The sequence below is a fragment of the Crocuta crocuta genome, unplaced genomic scaffold (assembly GCF_008692635.1).
Source record: "Crocuta crocuta isolate KB4526 unplaced genomic scaffold, BGI_CrCroc_1.0 scaffold193, whole genome shotgun sequence".
Classification (NCBI taxonomy): domain Eukaryota; kingdom Metazoa; phylum Chordata; class Mammalia; order Carnivora; family Hyaenidae; genus Crocuta; species Crocuta crocuta.
This window is the reverse complement of record NW_027529624.1, coordinates 6,078,008-6,090,215: the sequence shown is the minus strand read 5'-3', so window position 1 is coordinate 6,090,215 and position 12,208 is coordinate 6,078,008. Positions and strand designations below refer to the sequence as shown.

Sequence of the window (12,208 nt, the reverse complement as noted above, 5' to 3'; positions counted from 1 at the left end):
CCCTCCAAGCCCCAGCCCCCTCTTCCGCTGTCTCTCCCGAGAACCCCTCCCTTCCCGTCCCTAACTGAGGCTCCACCCCTTCCGCCGTGCCGTCCCCCGCCTGCCCCATTGGTGGACAATGCAAGCCGCCCCTCGAGTTGCGGAGAGAAGTGCTCCGGGTTGCCTGTCCCCGGAAGTGATGCTCGAAAGGCCCTCCCTCGAGGAAGTGACGGCGGGAGTGCCCTTGGGGGGCGGGGCGGGCCTTGCCGTGCATCCCTCCGCTCGCGCCGCAGGGAGGTAGGAGGCTCGTGGGGGTGGCTCTAGGTGGTGTCGCGCGGAGACACGCTCCGGGTCTGTTCCTGCGTTTGGCCGGCGGCCGACCGGGCGGAGACCTCGGGCTGGGTGGGGGAACCTGTCCTCCGGAGACCCATTCCCCGGTCTCTCACGCATGTCCCTTCTTTTTTAGTCCCCCCACACGCTCCGGGTCCTGAACCTCTTAGTTCCCCCCCTTGAATTGTTGCGATTCCTCTTTCTTGATCCTTTGATAACTCCCTTTTTCCTTAATTTCCCGTTAAAGCACCCATTAAAAAGAGTAATAAAGAATTTACAGACGGCCTTGGGTGCCAGTGTTGACTCTCATTTAATAGATTACTTTGGGCGTGTCACAATTACCTAAGCCTCGGACTCCCTAGCTAATATGAGCAGTGCTGTAGAAACTTCGTCCTGGGTGATCTGGGAGAACTGTAATGTGTGTAAGGCACCTGGCCCTTAGCAGGTGCTCCATAAGAACAGGCTAGGTTCCTGCCTCCCTTCTGTTGCAATCTGGGGTATGCTGATTTCCCTTTTGTCATCAGTCCAGTTTTTCAGTCGTGGTATGTGACTCTGCTTTTTGATTCTCATTTCTCACCGTTCACTGACCTCTATTCTAGAAATCTTTTTCTTTCTTAAGTTTGTTTATTTTGAGAGAGAGAGCATGGGGGAGGGGCAGGGAGACAGCACCCCTCGCAGGCTCGGCCCTGTCAGCCTGGAGCCTGTCAGAGCTTGAACCCATGAACTGTGAGATCATGACCTGAGTGGAAACCAAGCATTGGTCACTTAAACACTGAGCCACCCAGGCGCCCGCTATTCTAGAAATCTTACATATTAGTTCCGGGCATTCTTCTTCAGTCCCAGAATTTTGAGGCCCCTCCCTCCAGATCTCCCCAAATACCTTTCTTTTCCTGGGGTGCTGACGTCTTGAACTGTTCTGCCTCTTTCCCTCACAGATGGCTCAGCGATTTCTCCTCAGGAGGTTCCTGGCCTCTGTCATCTCCAGGAAACCACCCCAGGGTCGGTGGGCACCCCTCACCTCCAGGGCCCTGCAGTGCAGTCCTGGTGACACCCGGACAGGAACACCCAACCAGGCCCGGTCAATATACACCACCAGAGTCTGCACAACGACCTTTAATATCCAGGATGGACCTGACTTTCAAGACCGAGTTGTCAACAGTGAAACACCGGTGGTTGTGGATTTTCATGCACAGTGAGTCCCCGGAGGGGGGGTCAACAGAAGACGGGTGGTGCTGGGCCCGGTGTTGACCGAGTACCTGCCACGTCTCGGTACCACGTGTGAAGCCTCTCAGATGTAGTCTCGTTATAAGGACTGGGAAGATCCAGGCCTTGCTGAGATCGAGTGCCGTCTGATAGGACACAGGCTAGTAAAACACTCTTCGAAGCCCCCTGTCGTTAGTGCTGAGAAACACGTTCTGTATCTCACTGCTCCGGTGGCTCAGCGTCCCCTTCAGCTTGGACCAAAGCAAGAAAAACGGGACTATCACATTCTCTGGCTCGTGGTGTATTCCATCCCCTGGCCCTGCAGATAAGTTGATTTTGGAACGTCTTCCCACCAACCCTGGGAAGGGCCGGCACAAAGTTATCAGCGTCACCACAGTGAGATCCAAGCGTGCAGGGGATCGGCAGGGTTTTCTTTTCCGTGCTCTACAAGTGGGCCTTAGGGATTCTGACATCCTGCCTCTAGCCTCCTAATCATCAGCTTGGCCTTCTTCACTTCCAGGCTCCGGGTCCTGACCGGCCGCCAGGCTGCCAGAGAACTGGACAGACCTGGCCTAGCCTGGGTTCGAAGTTGGCAGGCCTTCCGGGCAGATGTCTGACAAGAGTGTTGTGCTTTCTTTCCCACTCTGTCTGACTCACCACAGGGCCTTGGGCAGGCCCTGCAACCTCGTGGGGCCTCCCCTCGTTCACTTACAACAGGAGATAAGGTCTTACAGACTGGGTTTTTAGGTGTCGTGAGTTCCTTAACTGAAATCTCTGAACGGAAAGGGTTTTCGAGGCTGAGAGTAAAATAGGGGTCACCGGCCAGGAGTTCGTGGAAGGCAGAGCTTTCTACCTCCCTGGTTTCGCAAGCCGTCCAGAGAGAGCACTTCCAAAGTAAATGGTTGATGCGCTGATGCGTCGTTTCCTCCGACGAGGAAGTAAGACGTGAGTTTGTTCATTCAGTGCCAGGCGCTGTCCCTCGTGACCTGGAGACGCCAGCCCGTCCCCGAAGAGCTCTCCGCCCGGAGGGGAACAGCTGTGATGGGCGCGGTGCTAGCTGTCACCGCGGGGCCTGAGGCCGTCGCCGCGGGGCCTGCGGGATCACAGAATAACCAGGGCTGAAAGGAGACTTTTGAGACCTAACCTCAGGTTGCAGATGCGGTGTGCCGTCCACCAGCCCCGGGACTGGGCACAGGTTCCTGACCTCGTAAGCTCCCCAGTGTCTTAGGAAGGTGTTTTCTTTTCCTTTGTGGGGTTGAGGGTCCTGGGCAGTAAAAGCTGAGAAGGTCCTGGCGCAGCGACTCGCCGGTTTTAGGTGCTCCCCCAGCTATTGGTCCATCCTCCCTGTAGCTGTGGGTCTGTGAAGTATCCAGAGTTACCCTGTGGCTGATAGCGCGTGTTTATGCACCATCGCCTTCGTGGATTTCTCCTCGCTGCTTGGAGAGGCACGATCTTTCTCAAAAGAGGAAACTGAGGCCCCGGAACAGTCAACTGATAGGCGAGGAGTCTTTGAGCCCAAACCGTTTAACTTCGCATCTGGTATTTTTCTGTATGGCAGTGCATTTCTCTTACATCCATTGACATAAGCTTTATAAAAGCCTCCCGACAAAGACCATGTTCTAGATGTTCTAGAAGCCTGGGACCCCTGGACATCCCCCAGCCGCAGAGTTCTGGCTTTATCATTAGGCGTGTCGCCATCACAGGTTAATATTCAAACATGTAAACAGAGCTAATAAGGGCAAAAGTCCCCTCAGAAAGATGTGGGTCAAGGGAAGTTTTTCGGGAGACAGTAAATCGATGGCTGAGAGCTCTTGTGACCGGATGCCTCCTTTCTCCCCCTCTGAGGTGGTGTGGCCCGTGCAAGATCCTGGGGCCGAGGCTAGAGAAGGTGGTGGCCAAACAGCATGGAAAAGTGGTGATGGCCAAAGTGGATATTGACGACCACACAGACCTCGCCCTAGAATATGAGGTATGAATCGGCGGGGGGTTCCCGCGGTGCCACCGGTGTGGGGGGCGTCGGGCCGCAGGATAGCGGGTGCGAGACACATCTTAGGGGCCACCAGGCAGCCAGGAAGAGGTGTCTCGGGTTTTTCTAGGGCTCTTGGGAGTTCAGAGCACTTTGCAGATGGGACTCTCTTGGCCCTCTGAGCCGCTTGTCTGTCTTGTCCGCTTGTAGGACATGGAGCGTGTGGTCCAAAGCGCCAGGTTCTTGTCTGAGTGTCAGGGCACTGATGAACTCCGCGCATGTACTCAGCCACCCGCATTTGGTCGGCAGTCACTTGGGAGCCCCGCAGCGAGCCGGGCATCCGTGACTCTGGCTCAAAGAAGGTGATCACCTTGTGTCCGGCACCCCTAGTTTAGGGGGAGAGCCATGGGTAGATGGCTTCAGCACACGGTGGTAGTGCTGACCGCAGAGCTGCGCACAGGAAGAAGGGACTGATAGGTGGGGGCGGGGGAGGGAGTGCTCCCCTTTCGGGGGACCTCTGAGTGGGGCCATGAAGGAGGCACAGAGAAGAAAGGCCAAGAGCACAGCACACCCCAAGTCAGGGTAGTCTAATGCCTTTGGTTAGTCTGTGTGTGCATTTATCAGATGTGCGTTCAGAGTGTCTTAAATGCCAGGTGCTGTTACTTGGTTGTTGATAATGGCAGTGAACAAAGTTGGTACTCTTTTCCTCTAAAGGACCAGGTGGAACGTACTTGAAGCTTTTTCAGGGCACTGGTCTCTATTGCGAAAACTCAACTGCCATCTAAAGCGGCTAGGAACAGTATATAAACAAATGGGCATAGTTGTTTGCCAGTAAAACTATTTACACAAACAGGCAGCAGGCCGGGTCTGTCCCATGGGATCCCTGCTTTAAGTAATAAGTGCTGTGGAAATAAATCAGGAAGAGGAGATGGTGCTGGGGAGGGTTTCTTTTTTTTTTCCTTTTTTTTTTTTTAATGTTTATTCATTTTAGAGAGAGAGGCAGAGCAAGAGTTAGGGAGGGGCAGAGAGAGGGGGGAGACCCAAAATCCAAAGCAGACTCCTGACTCTAAGCTGTCAGCACAGAGCCCGACGCAGGGCTCGACCCACAAGCCATGAGATCATGACCTCAGCTAAAGTCACACACTAAACCAACTAAGCCACCCAGGCGCCCCATAGGAGGGTTTCATTTTTAAAAGGGTTAGGGGGCACCTGGCTGGCTCAGTAGAATATGCAACCCTTGATTTTAGGGTTGTGAGTTCAAGCCTCATGTTGGGTTAGGATCTTACTTTTTAAAAAATAAATAATAATGAATAAGTAAATAAAAAATAAAATGGTAGGTTAGGGAAGGCCTCTCTGAGAAGCTGACATCTGAGCAAAGACCTGGAGAGAGGAAGGAAATGGAACAGCCAGCTCTTTGGAGGAGTAATCTAGACAGAGCAGACATCAAGTGCAAAGGCCCTGAGGTCAGGTTGAGCACAGGCTGCTCGCAGACTAGCAGGGCCTGTGTGCCTGGAGCAGGAAATGCATGGGGTGTGGGGGCCTCAGAGACAACAGCTGGAGAAAGGGGAGAGCTGCTTTGTGGCTGGTTGGACAGCATGGAGAGCCAAGCAGAGTGAGAGCACGGGCCACTGGGGGCGGTGACTGTGGTCAGATGGAAGGGGTGCCGAGGAGCCTGTTACCACAGAGCCAAGGTTACACTTGGTGGCCTGTGGCCAAAGCTGGCGCTCCAGCACATTTGATCTGACCCTCGGGTTGGTTGGTTGGTTGGTTGGTTGGTTGGTTGGTTGGTTTTAAATACTGAACTAGATGCTGGTATCTGAAACAAGATTTCCCGTGAAAATCAGATTTCTGGTTCTCTTGACGTGCTCAGATGTGGTCAGAGAACCCTCATCCCATCCCTCCTCCGTCCGTCCCTTCCCTCCTCCCTGAAAGAGGGGGTAAGTCCAGGCTCAGCTAGAGTAGAGATGCAGCCAGTCCCCAGGGGGACAGGGATGAGAGTAGGCGGGCCGCTGGGGTGCCCTGGGGTGGGAGTGATCACCTGCCAGGAGACCAGGCTGCCCCAGCCAGAGGCACAGGAAACAGATGCCGGGCAGGCCAAGCCCCCGGTGAGCACTGCAGATGAGTGAGGGGGTGTTACCCAAGTGAGACTGTGGCACTGGGTGACCGAGGGCCACTGACAAGGGCCAGAGCAGGGGAGAGGGGTGAGTTATTCTTGTGTTCTGTTTTGTCTTTCTTTTTTTAAAGTAAGCGATATCCCCATTGTGGGGCCCGAACTCACAACCCTAAGATCAAGAGTAGCGTGCTCTACGGACTGAGCCAGCCACGCACCCCAAGCTGCTGTTTTTTTAAAACTGTCTCACTGGTCCTTCAGTCAAGAGTCAAGGGGGTCCTTCCTGGCCAGCTCGATGCCCCTACCTTCCTCCTTGTCCATCCCTCCCCTGAGGCCCGCAGCAGCTGTGGGCTGGGGCTCCCAGGGCCTTCCCAGGGTCAAGGGCAGGCATAAGGTGTCATCGGCTAACTCCTGCCACCAGGCCAGTCGCCTCGGCCCCTGGAACTTTCAGACACACCCTGAGCACCAGCCACGTTCCAGGAACTGTGCTTAACTGGTGCAGATGTGAAGACGAATAACCCAGTTCCTGCCAACCGTGTGCCGCCCATCCCCCCCTCCACCCCGGGGGGGGGGGGGGGGGGGGAGGGTGAGGTTCCTGAGACCGCCCGCACCTGCATTCCAGGTGGCGGTGCAGGGCGGGGCCCCAAGGTCCTGATTGTGCATTGGAAGTGGGTCTTGTAGCGTCTTCTAGCTCCTCCCCCATCCGCGGTCCAGATAGCATGGGTCATATCACCTGGTCCCAGCAGGATGGATGGCACTGCGGGGCTGAGGAAGCTCCAGCGGGGACTTTCCTGACACCCCCTCCCCCCCCGTCCCTTCCTTCCTTCCCTCACACCTGTTCTCCGGGACGAGAGCCAGAGGAGGCAGACGTTCCGGCTGAGAGATCCGTGGCGCCTCCTGGGACAGCTTCCTCCTCTCCCGCGTGTTGGATGGACGTGAGATAGAAACCGCTTTGACCTGTGTTCAAGGAGGGGCGCCCGGCTGGCTCAGTCCATGGGGAATGCGGCTCTTCATCTCTGGGTCCTGAGTTCAAGCTCCACGTTGGGCATGGAGCCTACTTTAAAAAGGGGGAAAAATTGTTTTCAGGGAATTTGGTGCCTCTCTTCAGCCTTTCCTGAACCTTCCCTGGTGCCCAGCACACACCCTCAGGGCAGGTCTCCTCCCTTTCGCACCACACTTCTCCGGGCAGCTGGCCACCCTGGAGTCCCACTGTCTCCCAAAGGACGGGGAAGGGAGAGGCTCAGGGCTTTGGTAGTTTTGGGGTGCCCTGGCCGCCGCCCAGTCATGCACCACCCTGGCTTGGCCACACGGAAAGCTCTCTGCTCGCCGTCTCCTTGTCCCCGCTGAATGGCCAGGCATTCCGCGACCATAAAGACCTTGCCAGCCACTGGGGGCAAAGAGTGGCCCGAGCCGTGGACCCTCGAAGCTTTATGCTTTCCTCTGACTTCACACTTGGAGCTGTTATTCTTTTATTTTCTCCCCTTGCGGACAAGGCCCTTTTAAAAAGCAGTAGGAAAACAGCCAAGTAATTAATAAGGGGAAAAGTCCCCTGTGATCTTACTGTCCCAGATACAACCCCGTCACCATTTTGGGTAACTCGTGTAAGGGTTTATTTGAATTGTCTTCTTTTTAATGTTTCTCCTAACCCCGTAGACAGCTCCCGCAGTATTAATACTTCATATTATTATGAACATCTAGCTGGGAGCGATTGTCACCGTGCCTCCCCGCTGTGCACGCGCTCTAAATCAGGGCTTCGCAAACACAAAGATGACCTGGGATATCGCTTAAAAGCAGATTATGATTCAGTAGGTCTAAGAAGAGCCCAAGATTCTGCTTTTCGGACCAGCTTCTAGGTGACCACTGCCAGCAGCCTGGCACCAAACATCGAGAAGCGAAAGTTCCGGAGCCCGGTGCTGACCTGGTGGCGTGCGAGGGTGCCCACCTGACGCTGGGTTTTGACAAATGTCCAGCAACACGCGACCGCCATTACAGTTGCGTACAGAGTAGTTGCACTGCCTCCCAGATCCCCGTGGGCTCCACCTTTTCATTTTCTTCCTTCCCTCCCTCGAGCCCCTGACACCCCCTGATCTTTGTACTGTCTCCATAGTCTTGCCTTTTCCAGAATGTCAGGGTTGGATGAGTTTTTCCATCATGGTTTTGTCCAAGAATCCTCCTGTGTCCAAAGGCTTCTCATTTGAAGCATGGAGTCCTAACGCCCCCTGCCTGTTCGCCCTCTCCCTGCTGGGACTCTGTCGCTCTTAGGCCGAGGCGTGGCACGGCCCAATGTCACAGCAAAGCCACACAGGTCTCACGACAGATCCCAGCTCCAGCACTTCCTCATCCAGCTTCTGTGCCTCTGTCTTCAGCTCTTTGAAGCGACCCCCGCCTCGAGGCAAGCATTTATGAGGTTGCGAATGCAAGTGGTGGGTGTCGTTCCTGACCCTTAAAGGAGCCCCCCGTATGCAGCAGCCTTGGTGACCGTGATCTTTTCCTTTGCATTAGTTCTGCCGTTAGCCGAGGAGGACGCCGCCCGCCTACAGTGACCTGTAGCGTTGTGTCTGTCCCTTGGTAGGTCCTCCCAGATGGAGGAAGTTGGTGGGGGGAGACTGAGCAGGACAGCAAGCTCAGTGGCAGAGTGCGAGCCACTGAGCTGCAGGATCATAGGGACAGACCGCACGCACGCACGCAAGCTCTTGAGCTGCAGGATCATAGGGGCAGACCACATACACACACACACACACACACACACACAGAGCTGCAGGATCATAGGGAGGGACACACCCACCCACACACACAAGCGCGGGCACCCCGGCCGCTGAGCTGCAGGATCATAGGGACAGACCACATACACACACACACACACACACACACACAGAGCTGCAGGATCATAGGGAGGGACACACCCACCCACACACACAAGCGCGCGCACGCAAGCCGCTGAGCTGCAGGATCATAGGGACAGACCACATACACACACACACACACACCATGCTGAATTCTTGGGGCATCAGGTCCAGCCTGGGAGGCTCCCAGGGGTGTCACAGAGCAGGGGGAGGAGCAGCGCCTGTTCCTGTCTCTTCCGCCCCCCCCCCGCCCGGTCAGGCCTCAGAGCTGCCAGAGGTGAGCGGGAGGCAGCGCCCTCGCTCCCTCCACCAAGGCCCCTCTTCCACACGGATCACGTTCCCCAGGCGCGTGCCCAGGACCCGTGCGCTTCCATTTAAGGCTGTGTTTATAAGCACCAGCCCCTCCTGGTGTGCGAGCCAAACTCCGGAGCAGCAAAGCTGCATCCTCCTCCGCGGGGGCGGGAAGTCCAGCAACCCCCAGGTCCTCCAGCCGGGCCGGGACCAGCTGCCGCGTGCGCACGTGCGATTCAGGCTCACGCTTTGCAAACACACCCCTGTCAGCTGGGACCAGACCTTGGAACGTCTGCGGGAGTCCTGACTGCGGCATGGCTGGGGGTGTGCACGCATGCATGGGAACTCACACGGGCGTGATCGTGGTGGGACTCGTGGGGTTCCGGAAGAACGAGTCCACTTGGGGCCACCTCAGGGGGCACCATCCCAACAGGACACATAAAAGCAGTTAGACCACCTCTCGTACAATGACACACAGCTTTTTATTTACTTACTTATTTAGAGAGTGGGAGGCAGAATCCCAAGCAGGCTCTGAGCTGCCGGCACAGAGCCGGATGTGAGGCTTGAACTCACAGACTGAGAGATCATGACAGGAGCCAAAGCCGGGAGGCAGATGATTAATGCACTGAGCCACCCAGGTGCCCCTGACATACAGCTTTTATGTCAGTTAAAGAAACAGAAGCGAAGGGGACACGGTTAGTGCTGGAGCCTGGTGCTTCTGGAGTGGCTGGATTTGAGGCACCCTAGCTGCTCTCACAGGCCACTAGAGGGCGCCTAAGAATGTAGCTCCGGGGGTGTCTGGCCGGCTCTGTCAGTGATGTGTGACTTTTGATCTCTGAGGTTGTAAGTTCAAGCCCCCACATTGGGTGTAGAGAGTACTTAAAAAACATAAAATCCTGGGGCGCCTGGGTGGCTCAGTCATTGAGCATCCCCGCTTCAGCTCAGGTCATGATCTAGCGGTTTGTGGATTTGAGCTCCACATCAGGCTCTCTTCTCTCAGCACGGAGCCCGCTTCGGGTCCTCTGTCCCCACCTCTCTCTGTCCCTCCCCTGCTCACCCTCTTTCAAAAATAAGCAGACATTTGGAGATACGTATTTTAAGTTAAATTAAAAGTAAAATCTTCTGGGGCACCTGGGTGGCTCAGTCGGTTAAGCGTCTGACTCTTGATCTCAGCTCAGGTGTTGATCTCAGCGTCGTGAGTTCAGGCCCTGCGTTGGGCTCCAGTCGGGGATGGAGCCTATGTGTTACCTGCGTGGGACACATCCCCAAATGACTGGGGTGCAGTCCGGCCGGAACAGGTTTCTCTGGGCGCTGCCTGTGCCTGGAGACAGAACGAGCCGCATGCCGGACACGCGTGCGCCATGCCACCTCCCATGCCACGGTCGTAAACAGCAGCCGACGGGCCGTGGCACACATGGGGTCTGAGGGGCGTATCAGCTGCTGCCGCATCAGCCCCAGGACAGTGCTCGGAAGGGCCTGGAGGGACTCCCAGGGGCCAGGACTGCCACGTTTGTCCACCTAGAGCCCCTGAGCGGAGGCCAGGGCCTGCCACACCGTCGGGAGCGAGCGGCGGCAGCGCCCGCGGTGTGAGGCTGGGCCCTTGTGGCCTCTGGTTCCCTGCACGGCATCACGGTTCTACCCACGAAGCCCGGTTTCCCGAGGCGGCTCCTGAGCAACGGTCAGGACGCCCCAGAACCCTGAGGACGGGGGTGCTTGTGGGAATTGCTGTCGTCACCTTGTAGTTACATGTGTGCGCAGCGTCTGTTTATCTTGTTCTGTTTATCCATTTTTAAAAAATGTCTACAAAGGTCAGGCAGCAGAAAACGCTAGAAGCCAGAGTGTGCAGCGGTTCTCATTTACATGCCGTGTAATGCGCACCAGTCCCCTGAGGGAACTTGGGAAAACGCTGCACAGGCCAAGAATGTTGCCTCCAAACCCCCAACAAGTAAACATCAGGCGGTGCGTAGCCGAGCCCCTCCCCCCGCACTGTCCAGGATGAGTCGGTGAATGTCGGGACCCTGCTAACCGTCCACGGCAGCCAGGTAGCGTGGCTCATGCGGTAGACTTTTCTGCCATGCTGTCTGTAGCCACCATTTGCTGAGCACCACTGCATACCCGGCCCCTGCCAGGTGCAGGGCGCTGTGTGAAGACGTCGCATCATCTCATGCAGCTCCCAGACCTAGTCTGAATGCTCTCGGTGGCTCCGTTCTGGAACACAGACAGGGTGACAAGTGGCTTGCCCAGAGTGGCTGAATGTCGGGCCGGCCGCACCCAGGGCCCAAGCTCCTAACCGCTCAGCTTTGTATCAGGAGCCTTAATCTCTGTCCCGAGCCTTCCAGGGAGATCCCGTCATGCCCGGTTTACAGAAGAGGGCACTGGGGCTGTGAAGGTGGTGTGGCCTTCTAGTGAGTGGCACAGCCAGGCCTCGGGCTCCCACACCTCGGGGGACTCTCCCCCTTGGGGAGCCTCTCCCCGCCCCCAGCCCTGGCCTGCAGCTGCACGGGTTATTTTCATCTCTCCCATCATTGCAGCCAAACCACTGGGCCAGTGAGTCAGCCGTGCGGTTGGGGGAGGAAGGGGACCGCTGGGAGCCCGCAGTGGAAAAGTCTCCCGGCCAGTGGACCTCCAGGCCCCGCAGGACCCCTGCACTGAGAGGAGGGGCCCCGCCCGCAGCCTGGGCAGGCCCCGCCCTGCGTGAGCCGCCGGCACTTCCCACAAAGGCTGCCGGGTGGCAGCGGAGAGGGGTTCACCGCCCTTTGTCTCCTCCACCCAGGTGTCCGCTGTGCCCACTGTGCTGGCCATCAAGAATGGGGATGTGGTGGACAAGTTCGTGGGCATCAAGGACGAGGACCAGCTGGAGGCCTTCCTGAAGAAGCTGATTGGCTGACAAGCAGGGAAGAGTCCTGGCTGCCCTCGGCCACCCGGGCCCCCGCTAGAGCTCCGACCTTCTATGTTGGCCCTTCCCGCCTCCTCCCTTCTGTCCAGCCCCCATGGACCCCTGCTTGGGAGACCAGGCCCCCAAACCTGGGAGCCTCCAGCTTCCAGGCCGGCTGACTGCCACTGACCCGGGGACAGCCATCTTCCCACCCGCTGTCTTTCGTCTGCCCCCACCAGGGCTCGCCTGGGTCGCCCCAGGATGCTGGCAAGCGCCCCAGGCCGGCCAGCCCGCGGGGCCGGGGGCAGCAGCGTCTCCCTGGCCCTGTCCGGTCTGCATCCCGGTGCCTAGCCTGTCTGCCTCCTGCAGTTTTTCTCTCCTGCTGCTATTCTGTGAAAAAGAAGAAAGAAAACAGAAATCCAAACAAGTGAGGGTAATATATAATTCTCTCATTTTTTGTAGGTCTGTAATAAAGAACTTTATGTGATCCCTTCTACCTCCTGCCGTGAAGAACGGACCCTGGGCCCCACACGAAATTACCCTGTAGCCTCCAACCCACCCCCACCCCCCAAAGAGCCACCTTCCTGCCTTCCCAGGCAGGAGGGAGGAGA

At 56.9% G+C, this 12,208-nt stretch overlaps 1 protein-coding gene across 2 annotated transcripts; it reads left to right on the top strand.

Annotated features, from left to right (window-relative positions):
* Nucleotides 1-195: 195 nt before the first annotated feature.
* Nucleotides 196-12,093, top strand: TXN2 (thioredoxin 2). Of its 2 annotated transcripts, XM_077762060.1 has the most exons (5): nucleotides 196-276; nucleotides 1,245-1,501; nucleotides 3,358-3,481; nucleotides 11,496-11,617; nucleotides 12,061-12,093. In XM_077762060.1, the coding sequence occupies exons 2-4, from the start codon at nucleotides 1,245-1,247 to the stop codon at nucleotides 11,607-11,609; spliced, it is 495 nt and encodes a 164-aa protein (XP_077618186.1). In that variant the 5' UTR covers nucleotides 196-276; the 3' UTR covers nucleotides 11,610-11,617; nucleotides 12,061-12,093. The 2 variants fall into 2 exon arrangements, with proteins under 2 accessions (XP_077618186.1, XP_077618185.1); XM_077762059.1 differs by having other exon boundaries at nucleotides 11,496-12,084.
* Nucleotides 12,094-12,208: the final 115 nt, after the last annotated feature.